Source organism: Equus przewalskii, chromosome 19, assembly GCF_037783145.1.
Source record: "Equus przewalskii isolate Varuska chromosome 19, EquPr2, whole genome shotgun sequence".
NCBI classification, from domain to species: Eukaryota; Metazoa; Chordata; class Mammalia; order Perissodactyla; family Equidae; genus Equus; species Equus przewalskii.
Window position 1 is genome coordinate 11,024,783 of NC_091849.1, and position 17,923 is coordinate 11,042,705.

The following is a 17,923-nucleotide window of genomic DNA, read 5'->3' on the forward strand; positions in this document are numbered from 1 at the left end:
TGTCTATCTTCAAAAATAGGTTCTTTAAAAATAGAAACAATGTTATATTCACTATTTTAAGTATATTCTTATGAATATATTAAAATATTCATAATCAAGAATATATTAATGGATACGGTCATTGGATATATTCATGTTCATGAAGAATGTTTCCATAAAGAATATTTTATGAAAAAATTACTTATGGAGTGATTTGAAGAATGTATACATAAAGATTTTTGAAGAACATCTTAATAAAAAATACTAATGAGGAAAATATTTTAATAAGAAAAGGTTGATGATGAAGAAAATATTCACAAGAGTGTTGCTCATCTTCCCCCTCTGTGCCTCTCTGGTTGAATTGTACTGACTTCCCCCTGCACTTTTCTTGGCAGAAGTTTCCTCTGCCCAGCTCTTCTAGCTGTGGAGAGAAATTCCACATTCACAGTTTTAACATTTTCAACAACTCTAAAATCAGCAAGGAAAGATTCTTAGAAACATCACTTTTTAGTTTATAAAATGTTATAATGCATGTGATAATGTAGCCTTAACTGCCACTGAACACACTATTCAGCAAGTCTTATTTCTCTTGCTTGCAAGAAATTTTTGGAAGGCCGAGACCACGTTTTATATTTCTCTGCATAATTCCTATACTGAGCACTTCTCATATAGCTGGTGAATGAATATATTCTGTTGAAAATGTCATGATTTTTTTCAGTCATTTTTGCAGATACAGTCTCTGAAGTAAGCTTGGATTTTTCTTTTTAATCGTAAAACCAAAACATAAGGTTTCACATGCCCCTGTTAGAGACTTCTGTGATGACTGTCCTATTCTTGCAATAAGGATGGTAACACCCAAAGCAGAAATGGATGTGCTTCTGTTCAGAAGCCCACAGGAGCACTTGAGCTGAAGACAGACACCAGAACAGATGACTCCCGTACATCCCTTTCTGGTGTTGCAGTTCTGGGTACACTGGAATTAAGGGGTTTTATTGCTACATCTCGGCAACAGTCAGAAAAGGTCTTTGAAAGCATAGTGCTCAGGGTGGTTAGGAGAAGGAATTCAGGTGGTTTGTGGAAAGCTGGATCAGCAATATGGTCTATTAAACAGCTCATCTCCAGGCAGAAAGCTGTTTCAATTGCGGCTTTTAAAACCTCGCCCTGGAGAAGCACCAGAAAAGAGAATGTTTCTTTTCCACAGGCGGAGGCCTCCACAGGCAGCCAGGTGGCACTTATACTCAGTAGTGCCCTTCTGGTACATCAGCGGGGAGAGCCTCAGGTGGCTGGGGTCACCGAGGGGCTTCTTCAACCTCTTCTCACCACGCCACAGCCCCAGAATGCCTCATATTTAAAAAGATTCATCAGACTATCAAACACAATGTTATGTGGGTAGCTCAGCTGTCTTAGAGAGGATCAGAAGACCCAGCTCTAATGGGCTGATCAATGGAAGATCCATTAATGTAGGATTACATTATGATGTAGGACATGAGGAAAATTCTTTTGCTTTAACCAAGTAGCGTGGAAATATGAACAAACAGGGTGATTATCAGCCGAAGAGCCTAGTGGTACGAACTCTGGTTGTCTGTTCAGTGTGGTTTGTAAATAGAAATGTTGAAGAATGATTCTAGGCTTTTTAAAATCTTTGCTAAGTTTTTGAGGTTTTAATTAACTTTTGTTTTATTAAGCATGATGTTTATGCTTTAAAGGATGATAAAAATATATTCTCTCCCATTAAGTAGACTATATCCAATTAAAATAAATATCTCCTCATAAAAGTCCAGCAACCAAATTGTTTTACCTAAAGACATTTTTAGACATTTATCTTAGTTTATCAAATGTCATTTACCATATTTTGAATAAGAATGAAATTAAATTCTAATATTCTCACCAAGCAGGAGTGCCAGATAAAATACAGGACACTCAGTTAAATTTGAATTTCATATAATAATAAGTAATTTTTGTATGTCCATGCAGTATTTGGGATATACTTATACTAAAAATTTGCTTGTTGTTTATCTTAGTTCAAATTTAATGGGCGTCCTGTTTATTTATTTGCTAACTGGCAACCCTATTGCCAAGACAAGTGTCACTGGAGGAAATCTGAAGCTCTTGATAGTGTTTTTAACCAAGCATATAGACTTTTATTTACAGTTTGAAATCAACTTTAGTTTAATCATAGAGTAATTATGCTGCTTCCAACCCCTCGTGTCTCACTGGCTCTTAGCCCACTCCAGTCTGCCTCAGAGAGCCCATCACACCATGGAAATGGCTTTTGTCACGGTCATTAACTTTTTCCATGTTGCCGGAATCAACGGACACTTTCCTGCCCTCCTCTTAACTTCTCAGCATCATTCGGTGATGTTGGCCTCCCTCCGCCTCTTGACAGAGTTTTGGCTTCTGTGACCCCTCCCCCCCATCCTGGTTTTCTACCTATCTCACAGCTAATTCTGAACTCCTCTGTCAGACCCTGCTCCTCTAATTCCATTTGGAAATTCCTCATGGCTCCATACCAGGTTCCTCTTTCTTCTCCCTCTACGCCAACACTGATCAATAGAAATTTCTGCGAGGATGGAAATGTTCTATATATGCACTAATCAAACACGGCAGTCATTAGTTACACGTAGCTAATGAGGAAACGTGGCTAGTGTGACTGAGGAACTGAATATTTAATTATGTTTAATTAATTTATACTGCCACATATGGACAGTGGCTACCACATTGGATAGCACAACTCCAGGCTACCTTACCAGGTGAGCTATTCTTGGCTTGCTTAGGATTTCTTGGTTTTTATCTATAGCTCAGATCTCTCCACAGAGTTCTAGGGTTATAGCCATCTGATTAACTTGGATGACTCGCAAGCATTAATTGATCATAACTGTTCTTTTTGGCTGCCACTATTTCAGAGAATGGCTCCACCAGCCACTCGATTTGTTGAAGCTAGAAACTGAGTTGTTCTGGATTTTCGCTCTTCCTTACTATCCCACATCCAAAGGTAAGTTCTACTGACTCTACCTCCAAATTGCATTTTGAATCTGTCCACTTCCTTCTATCTCCCCTGCTACTGTTTAATTCAAACCATCATCATTTCTTACCTGGATGGCTTGCAGTCATCTCCGGGCTTCTTGAAGCAGCTTCAAGCCATTATCTACATTGTTTCAAAATGATCTTCTCAAAACATGAGTTGGACCATATCACTTTTCTGTTTACAATTCTTCAGTGATTTGAAACTGCTCCTGGAATAAAATCTAATGCCTTGTCTTGGACTTCAAGACTCTAGACTCTGCTTCCCATTCCAACCCATTTACACCGTGTTTCCTCTTGCACTATGCACTAGCCCTTCTGGGACCGCATGCAGAGCCTTTGCACTTGCTGTTCCTCCATCTGCAATCTCTTCCCTGGCTGTTCCACCTGGCTAACCTTTTCTCATCCTTCAGTTCTTAACTCTGTACTACAGGGAGCTCTTCCATAACCACTTTATCCGAACAGGTTCACTTCTATTTCCTTATTCCCTATCTCAGCACCTGTTTTCCCCTTTACGGCTTTTCCCGTCTCTAATCACAGTGTCTGCTGACCTCTTTATTGTCTGTGTAGCCCACCAGCCTGTTAGCTCCACAAGGGCAGAGACTTCTATTTAACTCACCTCTGTATATCCAATACCAGCACATCATTAATCCATAGTGGAGCTCAGTAAATATTTGTTGAATGAATGAAAGAGCTCATGATTTGACTTGTAGGCAGGGTATTGTATCTAATTTTGTTGCTTTCAAAACCCAATTTTTAATTTGTACTTTAAGTAGCAACAAGTAGATGACTTGGCTCCTGCCAACTCCTTCCCTTTTTCATTAAATGAACAGAACAACGGCATCCAGGAGAAGGTTAGAGATAATAGAGATTAATTACACTAAGAATACTGTCTCTCTTTCAAGCCTCCACGAGACCACATTGCTCTCGGCTTTCTGGGACTACTTATCCCAAAGATCGGAATCACCTGGGAAGCCTTAACATTTACTGATGGCTGGGTCTCACCCCTAGAGGCTCTGATATAATTGGTCGGAGGTGCATCCTTGATCCTAGGATCCTAGGATTTCTAAAGCTCCCCAAGTGATTCTAATGTGTAGAGGGAGGTTGTGAACTGTAGAAGGATGGAGGCAGTGAGAGACCATTTTTCAAATTATTGTCAGTTGTGAATTCTATTCGCAACGGTTTTCTTAGGGCAATGTCTCGCAGATCATTAGTTAATAGTGTTCAATAAGACCCTTAAATTGTGAAAAGAAGCCCATTAGCCTTTCTGACAAATGTTCCATTGAAACTGTCAGAGGTGAGATTCTTCCAGGTGAGTCTATCAAGTGTCCTCCAAGGCCATCACTGTCCAGGAAGACGAAGGAAGGGTTAGAGGCCAGTAAGTTGGGTTTCTGTTTAGTGCCCCTCGGCACTGGGTAAGTCTAACTGGGGACATATGTCTTGATCAAAGGTGTCAGCTATCAGCCTGGCCTCATCTCCTTTGCTTTCTCCTCTGCTCTTAGCATCTGATGTAGTCGTGGGTCCAGCTGCAGGCTTGGACTCTTCAGTTCACGAGCTGATCAGAACAAAGTATGTCAGAAGCTTTGGCAGCTCTCACACTTCCCACATTTGAAAGCTTTAAATTAGTAATAAATAGTTATTAATAACTAGTAGTCATAATTAATATTTCATACAATAAATATGAGTGCTAAGCCCTTGTAAGTTTCCCACTTTCACTCACTTTCCACAAAACTCTTTTGCTCCCTAATAGATCAGTTTTTCAGAGGCCCTAGAGGTGATGCAGAGTCTAAGCCTCACTTGCCTTCCTCAGTTGGCCCAATTTGCAAGAACTGATCTGTGCTACATAGCCACCCCACCCTACAACCTGGCTCCTTAGAGGAGGGGCTAGCTGGGAGCCCTGGCCAACACTTCACCCACCTCTCCTGGGATCGACTCCCACAGCCGGGCTCCTGAGTGCCGCCCTCTGTCTAGATTCCTCAGTACTGTGGTTCGATCTGTGGATGCCCCAAGTCACGGCTGAGCCGGTTTTCCCCCTCATCTTCTGCTTTATGCAGTCTTGCTGTCATCACCATTTACCCTTTCCAGCTGAGCCACTTCGCATCAGCGCCCTGGCCCCTTGCTCTAGGGCAGTGTGTCTCATTATTCCGTGGTCCTCAACCATTTTGATGATTTGTGGCATTTCCTTGCAACATCTGTACTATTATTTGCTTAATAGTTTTCCTTAAATTGTCTTGCTTTAAAACAATAAAACAAAAACCTATTTTGCTTTGTCTAGGCAAAAACAACGTGAAATCACAGGTTTGATGTTATTTTTATCTTCCCCTCTTACACATTAAAATAAATCTGTGACTATGAACATAAAATGTTTTTATGGGAGTCTGTTCACTCCTATCCCTGCCCTTCCCACCTGTCCTGCAAGGATCCCTTAGATCCCATGGTGAGATATAAATACTTACAAGTAATAAAACTCCTTGCTACTCCATGCCAAGTACAACACTTGTTAAGTACAAAGGGAATTTCATTGATAACTGAATACAATCAAAGCCAATGTGACGTGGTGGTGAAGAGCACAGACCCTGGCGATGACCTGAACTCCAGTCCAGCTCTGCCCCCTCCCGTGGCCTTTCCTCTCTCTCAGTAGTTCAGAGCACTGCCACAAGGGTTGCATACATTAACAGGTGTTCCTGACCTAGAACAGCTTTTGGCCCAGGTAATTGCTATGTAATGTTGGATATTATTAGAAGCTGTGCGCTTTGGCAGTGGAAGTCTAAAAAACAAGTAGTCCATAAGAGTACAAGGCATCCTTTCCCTTGAGAAAAAGCTGGCAAGGGAATCATAGGAATGTACTCATATTTATTTAATCTTGTGGCCAGTCCTTCATGTATTTATTACATCAGTGTATTAGGGCTCTGTGAATCCGGTGAGTGATACAGAACACTGTGTGATTCAAAGTGGCCTCTGACTTACTGCAAATTGGGTATTCTATGCAAATTTGAGGATAATACTTCTCCCCTTTCATTCTCAAATTCGTGTAGTTTATTTTTATTTGAAAACTGAATATTTTCACTTAGTATCGGGAGCTGTGCAAAGTGTATGTGTCTGTGCGCATGCAATATTTTGAAGAGGCTTTCTCTTATTAGTATAGCAAATAGTCCTAAAATAAAATACAAAACTGTTAAATAAACTAACATGTTTTAATCTATTATCACAGCTGTTTCCCAGGTCATAATAAGAACAGCATTTTTTTCCTATTTCTGTTTTGAAATAACTCCAGCATCAGCTACATTACTGTAAAATGTCTTTATTGCATTCAATTGATCAACATTATCAATTACCTTTATGAGGAGTGACAAAGGAACAGTAAAGCTATATTTGAATAAAACATTTCAATTCTAATTTTGAAATTTAATCAGAAAAAATATATTTTAGTACAATAATAATCCATTATATACATATCATCATCCTAAGGCTGTCTCTGTTAGGAAAACATTCACCAATGTTAAGAAAAGGTATTCAGCTGATACTGGAAAACAAAATTCTCTTAAAAACAATTGTATTTTATTATTGCAATATTGTAGATTTTTTAAAAAGCTGTAGATGATATGCTTTGGATATAAAATGATCAAAATTACTTCCTGAAGCTATTTTAACAAGTTGTAAATCCTAAATTAAAATCTTATGAAATGACTCAGGAGATAAGAATGTAAAGATTTCTTCCTGAAGCTATTTTCATAATTTCTAAGAGCCAAATAAAAATCTGTGAAACTCTCTAATATGGTCTAGTGGGAAAAGGTTAGAATGAGAACCAGGATTCTTGACTTCTTCTCGAGCTGACAAGCTAAATGGACTTAGCTCATGAGCCTTCATGGTCTCCAGTTTATTTATTTGTTCATTTGGGACAGTCACATTCCAGACCTAATTCTATGTGCTGCAGTGTCCGTTAAAATGCTGTGCGAAATTTCCTTATACTATCGAAAAATTTCCAAGCCATAATTTCCTCATTTTTACTATTTGTTATATGAGTATTTCTGTGCATACGAGATAAATCTCCCAACTCATCAAGAGACAGCTGCCAATTCATGTTTCACTGCCTGCATGGACATCAATATTACGTTGCACCCAGGACTGTTGTTCAAAAGTCGTCATTGTCATAGCTAAAGAATGGACTACCCGCATCTGAATAACTGATTGTGGACCCCAGTCCAGACGGACACGCTTCCCAAGTCTCTGCTCCGTCTGTCCTGGAGGGAGCTGACTCTTGAGGAAAAGCCAAAGTGGGTCTGATGGCCCTGCAATCTCCTGGAATTTTCAAAGGCACTGGCCCTGCTGGAGAGGTTGCCCTGGTGACTGCAGCTGGAAGGTCCAGGGCTTCTGGGTAGATGGACATTGCGGGGTTTTCAGAAGCATAGTTACAGCTCGAAAGGCTAACTTCCCGCACGCTGTCACAGTATTTCAGAGCAGGGGGCTGGTAGGCCTGGTAGGACACTTTGGTGGTGGTGGTGATCACGGTCTGCAGGGCTGGAGCACCTGGTGGGGGAGACGTGAGGTACCTGCAGGGGAGCTCCGGGTTATAACAAGGGCGAGCGGCCACGGCCGGGAACTGTCCATGGTCAGTCCTCTCTCCAAGGCCAGGTTTTCCAAGAGCTGGTTTCCAGCCATGTTGTTTACTGGTGAAATCAAAGCTCCTCTCGAAGTTGCTGTATGAGTTGACATTATAATGTAATGCATTCAGGTGAACCCAGTCTGTGTCAGTAGGGATACTGCTGGAATCTTTATAAAGGGTGGCATATGGGCTTGAATTTGTGGAACCAGGGCCTGCCAATTCATAGCTGCAGGGTGGCCTAGGCAAATAGATTCTTGGCTTTGGATGTTTCTGTAAGGGTGGCATTATGTCTCCTTGAAAGGTGGTGAGGTCACAAGTGGCTTTGTAAGCATCAGAGTTTGGAAAGGAAAAGCCAGGCTGCCCTGGAGCAGGGAAACCAGTGTCAGTAATCATATCAAACTCTTCTGGATTTTCCAGGGGAGGTATGCTGTTGAAATGTCCACTGTTGTTTGGATTCACTCCTGCCTAAAAAATGAGGCAAATTTTTATTTGTAAATAAAAATGAAAGTTGCATGGGCCCCCTCACCTGTAACAGTAGCCAACCAACCAAACAAAAACAAGCTCCCCATTGGTGGGTTCTGTGTTATGGGCACCATGCTGCTCAGGTACATGATTTGGGCATGTGGTATGCGCATTGCATAGCTTGAACTTGCTTAGGCACAAATTCCATGCTGCCAAATGAGGAGGGCTCACACTGGCCAGGAAGGGTGTGTCTGAGTGGCAGATGGTCCTTTTCCCTCCAGTAGTATGTTCATAATAGCAGAGACTCAGGAGCCTGACACAGGCTTGGGTTCAAATCCTGACTATCCCTCATGAATTGAACAAGTTACTTAACCTCTCTGAGCCTCAGATTCCCATTTCAAAATGGGTCTCAATGGTAGTAACCTCCTCTTAAGGCTTTTGTGACCATTTCAAGTGTGAAACTCAGACCCCATGCGCCTGACATATAGAGAGTGCTCAAACAATGTGAATTTCTCTTATTCGCAGACTAACACTCTGCCTGCTTGGCATACTTTGGTTGGAAAGCCAAACTGGATCAAGTTGCCCAAAGAAATATTTTCTGTTCTGTGTAAATAGTGTAAAGGACCCTCTCCGGATGCACCCTTAACTCACCGTTGCTACACACGTATTTCTTTCTTTATGACCATTGGATAATTGCCTTTGTATTAGGATGTCAGCCCACATCCTCTCTATATCATTGACTGTAGAGACAGTTTGCTTTTTTTTAAGAAGAGATTAGAAAACTTATCCAAAATGTTGATTCAATGACATTTGTTAGAGATATATAATTTTCACATAAAATCAAGCATTTCTAATTAGTGGATGACATTCACATTTCACACAATTATCAGTGTATTTTGTGATGAAAATGAACACAGACCACAGTGTAATGTCAGCTCCCCATTACCTCCAGTTCTCGAATTCTCTTTTTCTGAGGTTGGTAAAAAGAGGCCATTTGTCTCTTGAGGGCACTTCTTCTAGCTTCCGTCTCTGATTTACTCTCTGGTCTTGGGTGATCGTGAACTCCCTTAGCCTGTATTAACAAGGAAATGAATCACATATGTGTTCCTCTGAAGGCAGCTGGCAATGTTGGGCAAAACTGATTATGCCTTTCCCAAGTCTTTTGGGAAAATGACATGGGAAAAAATTCTTGAAATAAAAATATATCATCGATAATAGACATCTTAAAAGATTACCTGACAGTCCTCTCACCATATGAAAACAACACTCACTGTAACTGGGTTCCCTCTCCCGCCCTTAAAGCACATGGTAGGTAAGCTAATTCCTAGGAGCCTGGGAAGGCCCTGGGAGCCCCCGCACCTATTTCTGGCCAACAGCGCTGTATTTGGTTTGGTCCAGAGTTCCTAAGGCACGTGGCAGGTGGTTTGGTCCCTACGAGGGATGAAAATATCATTACAAACTGTGGTGTCCTCCCACCTACTTGGAAAAATATGGCGTTGCCCTCAAGCCGCCAGAAGTTGGTCACAGGGTACCCGCTGTGCCCTCGACAGGGAATCAGTTCCAAAGCAGAATGACAGTTGGGGCATGCTTTCTCTGCAAAGCCAGAGGGGAGAAATATTAATAACAACCCCGACCCCAGAAAGGGGAAATTCACTGGGAATAGGGAACTCATGGCTGCAAGGCCACCCACCAGGCGCCCACACCCACGCGCGCGCTCACTCTGCTGCTTCAGCCGCGCCTTGTCGCAGATGGCCGGCCGCAGCTGCAGGCGGGAGCCGTCGGGCAGCATGCAGGCCCGCGCACACACCACCACGCCCAGGCACGACTTCTTGAGGATGTGGCCGTTGTGGTTGTTGGTGTTGCGCATGGCCCATCCACTCAGGTGGCGCTGCGCCTTCTTCTCGTCGCTGCGATAGATGAAGCGCACGTAGCCATCCGGCCACTCGCAGAAGTGGTCAAAGTGGGCTGGCTCCTGGAAAGTGCACAAAAGGATGGTTGGTCAAGGTTATCAAGCACAAATCCAACACAGCACGCTTTTAATTTTCCCCAAACACGTTAGAACAAAAATCGGTTCTTTTTAGATGCAGAAATGTTGTAAAACTCAGAACCTACGTTGTCACAAAGTGACCCTCATCCTGTCAGTGTACAGCCTTTCTGATAACTGGCTAATAATTGATGTATTTATGATGCTTATCTTCTAAATGCTGTCTACGTATCAATTCACCTATACTTCATAACTCACACAGACAATAAGTACTATCCTCATCCCATTTTACCAAATAGAAAATGGAGGCCAGAGAGGTTTATGGAATTGCCCAAGGTCACACAGCTGGTAAGACCTGGCTATAGGATTTGAGCCCTAGCAGTTTGACTCCAGGCCTGTTCTCCTTACCACCATGTTTAAACGTTGAAAACATTTTCAAATTAAGTAGCCAAGTGCCAGGGCAAAAAGTGATGGGAAACCTCTATCCCCAAGATGCGACTGAGGCTGGAAAGATCTTTTCATCAATTCAGTGCTTTTTCTTCAAATGCTCTTGGCTCTATCCCAAACCTGTTGGTCACATCAGCAGTGATACCCAGAGCAATATCAGAGGCAAGAACAGCTGCCCTCACTCCTCCCATCTTAGCTTTCCAAGTTTACAAGGGCATCGCAACGCAGGGCCTGCCCATCAAGGTCAACGGAGCATTGAGTGCAGACTGCTGGGCACCAGACCTCACCTCAGAGCAACGTGGATTGTCATTCTCCCCAGCAAGGAGCCACGTGGCTGAAAGGACGACTTCCATCTAAAATAGTGAGCACTGCTTTACTACTCACATCTGGAGGTCTGTGTCCACATTATGCGCTATTTATACTGCAATGTCTTTCTTGTACGTAAATTTAATATAAAATTACCCTCTAGCGAGCGCGTACTCTTTACCCGGTACTCTCTAGGGCAGGCCTTGAGCAACTAGGAACTGTGGGCCAGATCCAGCCTGCCACTTGTTTTAGTACAGCCCCTAAGCTAAGAAGGATTTTTCGTATTTTTTAATGGTTGGGGAAAAAAATCAAAAGAATTATATTTTGTGACACCTGAAAATTATATAAAATTCAAATTTCAGTATCCATATATTAAGTTGTATTGGGGCATGGCCACATGCTTTTGTCTATGTATTGTCCAGGGCTGTTTTCACACTACAATACAGAATTGAGTACTGGGGACAGAGACAGTGGGGCCCACAAAGCCACATTATGCAGTGTCTGTCATCCTCACAACATCCTTGCATGATGGGCATCCTTACTCTTATTTACTAGACAAGGAAGTGGAAGTTAGATAACCTTCTACAGTGACTATGATATAGACAGAGGCTCTGGGGTGGCAGGCCCCAATGGCTTTATGGGAAGAGAGGCTCAGAAGAGTATTTTCACAATAATAAGCCATTTGCACTTTCTCCCCCTCCCACCACCCTAGGAAAATTCAATATAAAAATATTCTCAGTTGGACAATTCAGACCTGTGTACATCATTAGTACTGTACATTCTAACAGTAATAGGTAAATGGGCAATTTTGTTTCCAAAACCATAGGAATATTGTTAAAATCATTATTACTACTAATAGGCATTACTCGTCTTTTCTTGAAATATTATAATGGACAAACTAATACATTGACAAGGTAAGTCACAAATGAAATATACAATAATGTACTATCAACTCTAAGTTTACACCAAATGCAAATATCTTTGTTTTTAAAGTGAACAGTTCAATTTAAGAACTTTAGTAACAAATAGAGAGTTTTCCAGAAGACAGTATTCCTTTCATGCTCCCCTGTAAAGGTACAGACTAGGCCCCCATGTCACATATCAACTACTAAAGGAGTGACACTAAAAATGAAGCCACAGAGACGGTATTTTTAAATCAAATCAAGCATGGAGGACTCCAGGAGCAGGCTTCACTTGCTCTCATGTGTTGGCACATGCGAGCACAGACACACACACACTCAAATGAGCATGCCCACACTGAACACGACAGTAGAACTGGCTGAGAGTTTAAGATTGTTATCTAGTTCCCCCACTCGATGACAGGTGGGCAGCCTGAGACGAAGGCACGTCCAGGAACTGGCTCAAGGTCAAACAGCCAGCTCAGCTTCTCTCCGACAGTCAAGCCAGAGAGGACGAGGAGCCCATGTTCCCCCGGCTTCTCCTTCTGTATCCCAGTGCCCCTGCCTCTTGAGATGTCACATGCTCCCTGCTTCAGAACCAGTCTCCCAAAGGAAAAATAATTCACGTTTGCTTAGCAAGTCTAGAAAATGCTTGAAAGGAGCCATCTTTCCATTATTTAGATGTGTCTCTTTTCTAAAATGCAAGATTTAGGTTTTTTCCTGCGACAATTTATGCGGACAGAATTCAGTGAGGAGTTGTCCTTGCTGTACTGTGGTCCACTTTCACAAAAATGATACAGTGTGACTCTAAAGTAGGCAGACCTTAAACAAAAGAAACTTACTATAAAAACATCCATTTAAAAAATGGTCTCCTCGGGGCTGGCCCCGTGGCCGAGTGGTTAAGTTCACGCGTTCCGCTGCAGGCGGCCCAGTGTTTCGTTGGTTCGAATCCTGGGCGCGGACATGGCACTGCTCATCAGACCACGCTGAGGCGGCGTCCCACATGCCACAACTAGAAGAACCCACAACGAAGAATACACAACTATGTACCGGGGGGGCTTTGGGGAGAAAAAGGAAAAAATAAAATCTCAAAAAAAAAATAAATAAATAAAAAAATAAAATAAAAAAAAAATAAAAAATGGTCTCCTCGAGCGGCCACACAACCTTGCTAGTGAACTGCTGCTATCTGTCTGGCATCTATATGGCACATGGTAGATGCTGAATAAATGCCAGGTCTCATTCCCCCGCCACAATGATACCAGAAGCCCACCTTTGCAAAGGTTGGGAGGCCACTCCCACTCTGCCACCACCTATACCCAGGACTTTAACGACGTGCCTCAGTTTTTGGCCCCAAACCAGTATGACCAAACATAACGGCCCAATTCATTCCCTGGACTTGGCACCAAACCGCTTTGTTCCATTAGAACAAAACCAAACAGGGGCTGGCCTGGTGCCTTAGTGGTTAAGTTCCTGTGCTCTGCTTCAGCCGCCTGGGGTTTGTGGTTTGATCCTAGGCACGGACCTACACACCACTCATCAAGCCACAGTGTGGTGGCATCCCACACATAAAATAGAGGAAGATTGGCACAGATGTTAGCTCAGCGACAATCTTCCTCAGCAAAAAGAGGAAGATTGGCAACAGATGTTAGCTCAGGACCAATCTTCCTCACCAAAAAAACCAAAACACAAATTCATCCTCAAAGCACATCAATTTCCTTGTCACTAGAGAAGTAAGTTCAGAAGTTACATCCAAAATCCAGATTCCAGAGCCTCTCTGGGCGCGTAAGTTCTGGTTAGCAGGACTATGGAGCTTCCCAGGAGCCGACTTCATCTGGGCAGCTGCGGGCGTTTGAATAAACTGCCCAAGTTGTGCTATTTGTTTAAGATTCAGGTGACCGTGATTTACAGTCCTATCTCACAGCTTCGCTGCGTGAGAAGCAGAGGTATCTACATTCAGAAATTCTCCCTCTACCTTTCTCACAGGTTTCAACGAATGGAGAAGGAGAGAATCACCGGATTTCGACCTTGGTTAAAGGAGAGTGAGGGACGAGGCGTCCTGCTCCCGCCTGACGACTGGGAACCCGGAGCCTGATTGACAGTTCCTGCAGCTGTTGGCTGTTTTCAGACCAGTGCAAGGAAAGAGCTGGGAGAAGACAAATCTCTAAGCCAACCCTGCCATTTGTAGAGTCCCTTTACATTTGAGGGCTCTCAGAGATAGGGGGGAGGAGGTCTGTCCACAGTCTCTGCAAGGGCTTGAATGCCATCCCGCTTCTTTGGGTGGACAGCGCCACGCGCGCGCACACCGGTTTCACGCACCTGAGGCATCTGCGGGTCGTTGATGTCCCAACTGAGCTTCATCCCGTAGGAGCACACACAGTCCGCCCTGCGCCCCGCTTCCGCCGGCATCTGCGCCACCTCGCTCGGGCTCTCCGCCAAGAATCCTGAAAGACAGAAGAAAAAAAACAAACCTAGAGGTGCGCAAGGTGATTTTCCCCCCTCTTTATAAAGAAAGTGGAGAGAGAGCGAGAGAGACAGAAGGAGAACTTATTTAGAAATCCATAAGCGGCGGGCAAGGGTGAGGACCCCGGCGGAGCCCCGCTTCCCGGGCGCGGTGCTGACAGGTCACCTCGCAGCGCAGCACCCGCACTTTTATAAAGACACACGTACCCGCCCCGCCTTCCCTCGCTCCCGCGCCGGCTCCCACGCTCCTGCCATCAGCTAGGCCGGTCACCGCCTCTCCGAAAGAACTAGGAACGGAGGGGAAGCTTGATCTGAGCCCTTGGGGTGACGGGAAACTGAAGACAAGATGTGAAGGGGGCGAAGGTGGGGTTGGGGAAGTTGGAATGTCTCATTCTAGTTGAAAAAAAATTGTTATTCTTTTTATGGCGCCATGCAGTTTCGGATTAGGAGGCTTTTGAGACCGGGGCCTTCCTGCAGAGCGCCCTGAGAGCTAACACTCAATTCCCGCACAGAGCGGGACCTTCCCTAGGATCCTGGGCCGCCGCGGGCGCCACTCTGAGTACCTGCGCCCACGCCACCTAGCTCGGGGCCAGCCCGCTCGGGGCCTCTACTCCCGGGCTCCTGCTGTAGCTGTCGTGCGTGTCCGGGAGTCTGTGCTCGTTCTTTTTTGTTTTTTGTGGGGTAGGGGACGGGAGTGACGTCCAAGGAGATGCCAAAGGCGCACGCATGCTCCCGGGGGCTGCGGAGAGAGCTGCCCAGTGGGAAGAGAGTCTGGGAAAGTGAACTCGGAGAAATGGGGGAGATGAGCAAGGGGGAGGGGAAGAGGGAGGCAGGAAATGAGATTTGCGGCTCAGGGTTTCCGATTAAAGTCCCTTTCACATGGTTGCCACCAAGGTCTGGGAGGAAATGGAGAGACGCGTCCACCCTTCCCCTACCGGTTTCATCCCCAGACTCTCAGAGGATTCACCCACTGCCCGAGGGCCTGGCAACTCCTGTCATTCAGTTGCTTTTGATTTCCAAACGTTAAAATTATGACGCTCTATTTTCGTTTTTACAAATCGATATTTCGTTAATTGCGATAGTTTAAGATAATGTATATTTTGAAATGTTTTAATATAACTTCAAAAATAATTTAAAATCACCTCTGAGAATGCATAGAAATTAATTTCTGGTCTTATTGTAAATCTTGTTAGAATATATCTTGTCTCCGTAATTTTGGGATGTTCCTAGACATTGCTTACCATTCAACAATATACATAAGTACGGTTTTTTAATGTTAAAGCCAAATTAATCATATACGTTTTTCTAAATGGATTCTGGTGTCTGAAGAAATATGTAGAATCTCCACCGTATTTAGTTTGAGAAGAATTAGGATATGTATCCCAAGTCCTCCTGAATTTATGTCTGGGTAAGACACATGAGTGAAAGAAGCTAATTAAAGTGGAAACGCAACAAAATAAAAATAAATCAGCGGGTTTGTTGTTTATTATAGCTTTAACTTCTCCTGAAAATTTGAATGCATTAACAACCATCTAGTTTGGAAAGACATATTTTCCCCCAAATGTCTGAAAATAATTGATTATAAAGTTATCTAATAGTAAGAAAACTTTAATTTTATTATATTTTATCATACTATTTATTTTATATTCTTATATTCTAAAATAAAATGTATTTAAACTGTATTTTGATTATTGTCATTATCCTTCGATTGACCGCTGCACTAACGTTTGCGCTGATTCACAACACTCAGTATTCACAGCTGGCTCTTCTTGACTACTATTCTTATGTAAAAGCCCCTTAATTCAAAAGCAACGGAAGAAGGCTTTGAATTGACTAGGTTTAGATTAGATACATTTACGTAGGTATATTTGCATCATATTTGCCAGGAAATGGTTACGAGGAACTTTGAAATAAGGATCATTTTGGAGGTACTGGCGCACAGTCCTGTGCGGACCAGCAGAGATTCTGGGTAGATTATATTTTGCTTCGATGCAAACAAATAACTTCTGTAAACGACATGACACGAAATGTCCGTCACATCTAATTATAATACAAGTTGATTTTTACACAAGTTATGTTTGGATTTGAGGGGTCGTTTTGTTTGTTGGTTGGTTATGAAAACTCCAGTCAAAATTATTTTTGCCACAGTGTTCACACAACAGTGACAACATATCGGGCGGCCCAAGACCGTCCTTTAGTACACGTTCTTGTCCGGTTAAAGGAAGTGGCCAAAAAACAAGCAAACTGGATGATATTTCTTTGCTTTTTGTTTTGTTTTGTTTTGTTTTGACGAAGTATATCAAGGTATTAAAAAAAAAAACCTTCTTTGGTGATATCAGGAATAAAAGTCACAATTTCAGGTACCAATCTGGTTTCTACGGGGGAAGTTCAGATTCAGTTTATACCAATATCGATGGATCCAAAACAGCTGGACAAGCTGTTAAAGGTGGAGAGAAAACTGCCAACTTCCGCAAAGGGGACGCCTGTCAGTTTCCAATTTCGCATCTAAAGAAGATATAAACGAAGTTGCTCACACCCTTCTGGTAAACGCTTTCTCTTAAGGTGTGTGGGCGTGCGCCCGGGTTTCCAGACCACGATTGCTAGTTACTTGCAAGTGAACCTTGCGTCTCACACACAGTATTCTAGTCGATTTTAGGGGCGGGTTCATCAATTAGAGTTCCCGGCGAAGATCGGAATCCCGGAGCCGCGGGCTGCCCGGGCCCTCGGCGCGGTGCATCCCAGCCCGCCCGGGCCTCGGCGGCCCAACTGCAGGAGGCTGAGCGCGGCGCAGTGCGTGGCGCGCCCTGGGCGCGGGTGCACGGCATCCGGCCGGGAGCCTCGGCATGCAGGCGGTGAGTGACCCCCGGAGGGTGGGCAGGGTGGCCTCCCTGCCACCGTTCTAGTGGGGCACTGTCCGTGGGCGCTCATTCTCGCGTGTACCACTAGAGGCTGGACGCGGCTACAGTCCCCCCGGCAGCCGAGGGAACAGCCCTTCGGAGGCCCTTATGGGTGCTTCAACCTCCTTAGGTTTGCTTGGAGTTTATTGGCAGCTTTCAGCGACGTAACAAGGCAGGATAGAAACCTCTGGTCCTTGCTAATAAAGCGCTCAGGAAGGGAACACTGGAGCGTTAATGCTAGAAGGCAACGAGAAAGTTCTTTTCAAGTTGCGCGGACTGTTTCCCCCCTTGCTTCTACAAAGTGCGTTGACGTTAACCCACCTGGGCCCAGAGCTACGGTCCTGAGCGCTGGGACATCTGCTGACCGCGCGGCGAGGGATGAACCTTAAGACGCCCGCGGCCCCGGGGTCGGGGAGTATCGGATTGGCACCGCCAGTGCTGCTGCTTTTCAGCATTCGTTTAACTGAATACGCTTCTGGTGAAAAAAAATAAGTCTGAATTGGGGTCTTTGAATTCACCATATTTTTTCGTATCTATAAATAATGATAATACTGTAAAATATGCTGACAGTCAAGGATTTTGGTCAAGTACTTGTAGACGTGGAACTGTTAGTCCAAGCTAGATTTTTTTTTTTAAACGCTTTAGAAGAAATTTTTTAAGAATATTTTTTGTGTATTATACTTTTCAATTAAATTGTTGGGGTGAAGTGAGCAGATGAGAGGCTGTTAACATAGCATAATGTGTTGTGAAAACCAGAATGGTATACTTAGGGGTCACTTTTGAAGAAAATGTGTAACAATCCACTAATTTTTTTGCAAATTATCTTCTGGTGGTTGTTGATCCTTGAAGTTTCAGTGTCAGTCCT

The 17,923-nt window shown here is 43.6% G+C and overlaps 2 protein-coding genes and 1 long non-coding RNA gene across 3 annotated transcripts in view; 2 read left to right on the forward strand and 1 right to left on the reverse strand.

Annotated features, from left to right (window-relative positions):
• The first annotated feature begins 2,877 nt into the window (after positions 1–2,877).
• LOC139077246 (uncharacterized) lies at positions 2,878–15,628 on the forward strand. The gene is made up of 2 exons (XR_011529597.1): positions 2,878–2,971; positions 13,685–15,628. It is a non-coding gene; the product is annotated as an uncharacterized lncRNA (long non-coding RNA).
• Positions 7,133–14,107, reverse strand: GCM2 (glial cells missing transcription factor 2). Its single transcript, XM_070584053.1, has 5 exons — positions 14,018–14,107; positions 9,785–10,037; positions 9,546–9,658; positions 9,012–9,137; positions 7,133–8,068 (listed from the first exon to the last, which is right to left on the reverse strand). The coding sequence occupies exons 1-5, from the start codon at positions 14,105–14,107 to the stop codon at positions 7,133–7,135; spliced, it is 1,518 nt and encodes a 505-aa protein (XP_070440154.1).
• Positions 15,629–17,004: 1,376 nt separating the features above from the next.
• SYCP2L (synaptonemal complex protein 2 like) overlaps positions 17,005–17,923 on the forward strand; it is a 97,766-nt gene continuing 96,847 nt past the window's right edge. Inside the window, 1 exon segment of the mRNA XM_070585106.1 lies at positions 17,005–17,013. Coding sequence (XP_070441207.1) covers positions 17,005–17,013 — 9 coding nt within the window.